The 2,500-nt window shown below is 39.6% G+C and overlaps 1 protein-coding gene across 1 annotated transcript in view; it reads right to left on the minus strand.

Moving 5' to 3' along the window:
* Positions 1-262: 262 nt before the first annotated feature.
* Positions 263-2,500, minus strand: part of LOC145492031 (carbohydrate sulfotransferase 11-like) — a 7,687-nt gene continuing 5,449 nt past the window's right edge. The window contains exon 3 of the mRNA XM_081471345.1: positions 263-2,500. This exon is cut by the window's right edge and continues 83 nt beyond it. Coding sequence (XP_081327471.1) covers positions 1,765-2,500 — 736 coding nt within the window. The 3' untranslated portion in view covers positions 263-1,764.

Consider the following 2,500-nt stretch of genomic DNA (forward strand, 5'->3'; position numbering starts at 1 on the left):
TGAGTGGCAATTCCTGGTTTCCTTAGTTTAGATAAAATCTTCAACCAACTGGTCAGTTTCGTGAAAAATGATACCCTATTCTAGACCCAAACGCTCTGATTTATATACCCTATTCTAGAGTAAACTGCTTGAAAACCATACCCTTCACAGCGGCACATACCTATGTGGCCCATATATGGCAGTACCCCCTCCCCCACCCAGGCATAAGCGGTAGAAGAAGAGTACCATAGATACCCGAAGGTGAGACTGGCCAAGCAAAACGAACGAAGAAAACCTGAAGAGTAGTTTTTTCTTCCTGCTGTTTTTTAGATTGATAGCGGGCGCGATCGAGCGCCACGTCGCAGTGTTGAAAACCTTAGATCTCGCGCGCTATCTCGCGACCCCTCGGGTGATTGCGTGATACTTCGCGCTGAAGTGCGCGTTAGAGCCCAGGGGTCTCACGGAAATATTACTGTTTTGAGCAACCTTAAGCTTTGCAGCTTATCGGGTCGTGTATAAATAGATCACCGAAAAGATAGTTACAGAGACAATAACTCTAAAATAAGGCTTAAAACCTACTTAAATGTACGAAAGTAAAATAAACATCTACAATGTGAGGTCAAATCTAATTGATATTTATATTTATGATCATTAAGGGGGTATGGTACCCTAAAATATGGCGATGTTCATGAAAAATTCAATTTCTTGGAAATACAAGACTTAAGATCCTTGAGGACTTGTCAAAAACATTTTGAAACGATCTTGCAGAATTTCCTTCCAGATGAGTGTGAAATTTAAGGAAAGTACACAGTGGTATAAGTTTTTTCACGTGGCAACGGCCATAGCAACGACTGTTTACTATAAGAACGTGACCAAAAATACAGATTATTTTTAACTAATATGAACGAAACCATTCAGAAAAAACTTTTAAGACATGCACAACTCGATTGGTATAATTATTTGTGAAAAGCTTTGCCTCAAATTGCCATCACAGGCTCATTCATTTCCCTTATGACAAGGAATATTTCCCACAACTGCGGTAACTTTTTACAAAATAGAACAACCATTGCACCCCCTCCCCCGAGATCCAATCTGCACCCCCCCCCCCACTATTTGTGGCTCGTTAAATGCTTAATACTTCGTGTAAGAAACTTAAAGTGCAGTTTTCTCAAAAGTTTACTTTTGTACCGATTGACTTCGCGCCAACATTTCTACTTCGCAAGGTTTTTAAGTAGAATTTCTGAAACTTGGATTCATCAAAGACTAATAGTGTCGTGATGATATAAACCAAAAAAATCGTAACATTTTAAGGTCTGACACGTGACATGAGATGATTTGTCCACTGGGCGTGGTAAAAAATAAGGTTATTTCCAAATAAAGCTGTAAAAAGCACTGAGAATAAGAGTTAACTGTCAAAACTTAGGTTCATATCACAGAACAAAACAGAAACTTACATGATATGCTTATTTGACATTCAATTCTTGTTTTGTAAAAGAGCAGGAAGTGTTGGCGTCAATACTATAAAGCACTACTTCAAAAGGCTGTGGCTGGTTTCCATAGCAACCATTTTGAGTAAAACTCTAGAAATTTAATTTCTCTTCTTGAGTGAAATAGCACACAAGTGATCTTTCTTCACCATATTTAAACAACCTTTTTGGTCCATATCGAGGGTACCATACCACCTTAATCTTACCTAACCAATAATCCTATTTAGCTAAAAACTTTTCGTAAGAAGCAGCAATCTACTGCATGCGATATAAATTAGCAAAGTCAAGTTCTTTTCTTTTACTCAAAAAGACTCTTAAGAGGTCCCGGAAAGTTGTAGTTAAACATCTCAAAGTTGGCTCTGAACAACTGACCAAGGATGTCGATCCATTCTATGGGAATCTGCGAGTAATAACTCAGCAAAGAGGAGGCGGTATCGGATTTATTGCTGGCGCGAGCATCGAATCTCTCTGCCTCTTCAGGCGATAACCCTGCTGCCTCTTTGAAATCTGCCAAGTCTTGATCAAAAGTTTCGTAATGACCTATAAAGTCATAGTTGATGGCACACATTCCACATATGTTGACGTAATTGTCCCAGTGCCAGTCCATAACCGGTGTGCTCTTGTTGTTTCCTTTGGTTACTAAATACTCTATGAACTCAAGAAAAGTGATGTCATCGAGCTTTTCAAGTGCACTCTTTGAAGAGTTTGGACGGAAGTTCTTCAGGATTTCTTTTCCGTGAAATTCAAGGATTTTGCGGTCTACCCTTCTCAGATGAACAAACTTGTCTTTGTACGCTGACAGAATGCGCTCGAACGGTTCACGAACAAACGTGAACTTGAAATATGTTTCCAACATCTGCTTTTGTTGGTCGGGAAGAAATGCATTCAATCGTAACCGTGAATGCCTTTTCTTAACGTGAAATTGATACAGCATTTCCCTCCACTGTCTGGAAGCCGCTTTAGGTGTTACACAGTACAGTATTTTGAGAGACGGAATCACCTCAATGTGAAAAAGGTCTGGCATGGCATCGTGC

Source organism: Orbicella franksi, chromosome 7 (assembly GCF_964199315.1).
Source record: "Orbicella franksi chromosome 7, jaOrbFran1.1, whole genome shotgun sequence".
NCBI lineage: Eukaryota > Metazoa > Cnidaria > Anthozoa > Scleractinia > Merulinidae > Orbicella > Orbicella franksi.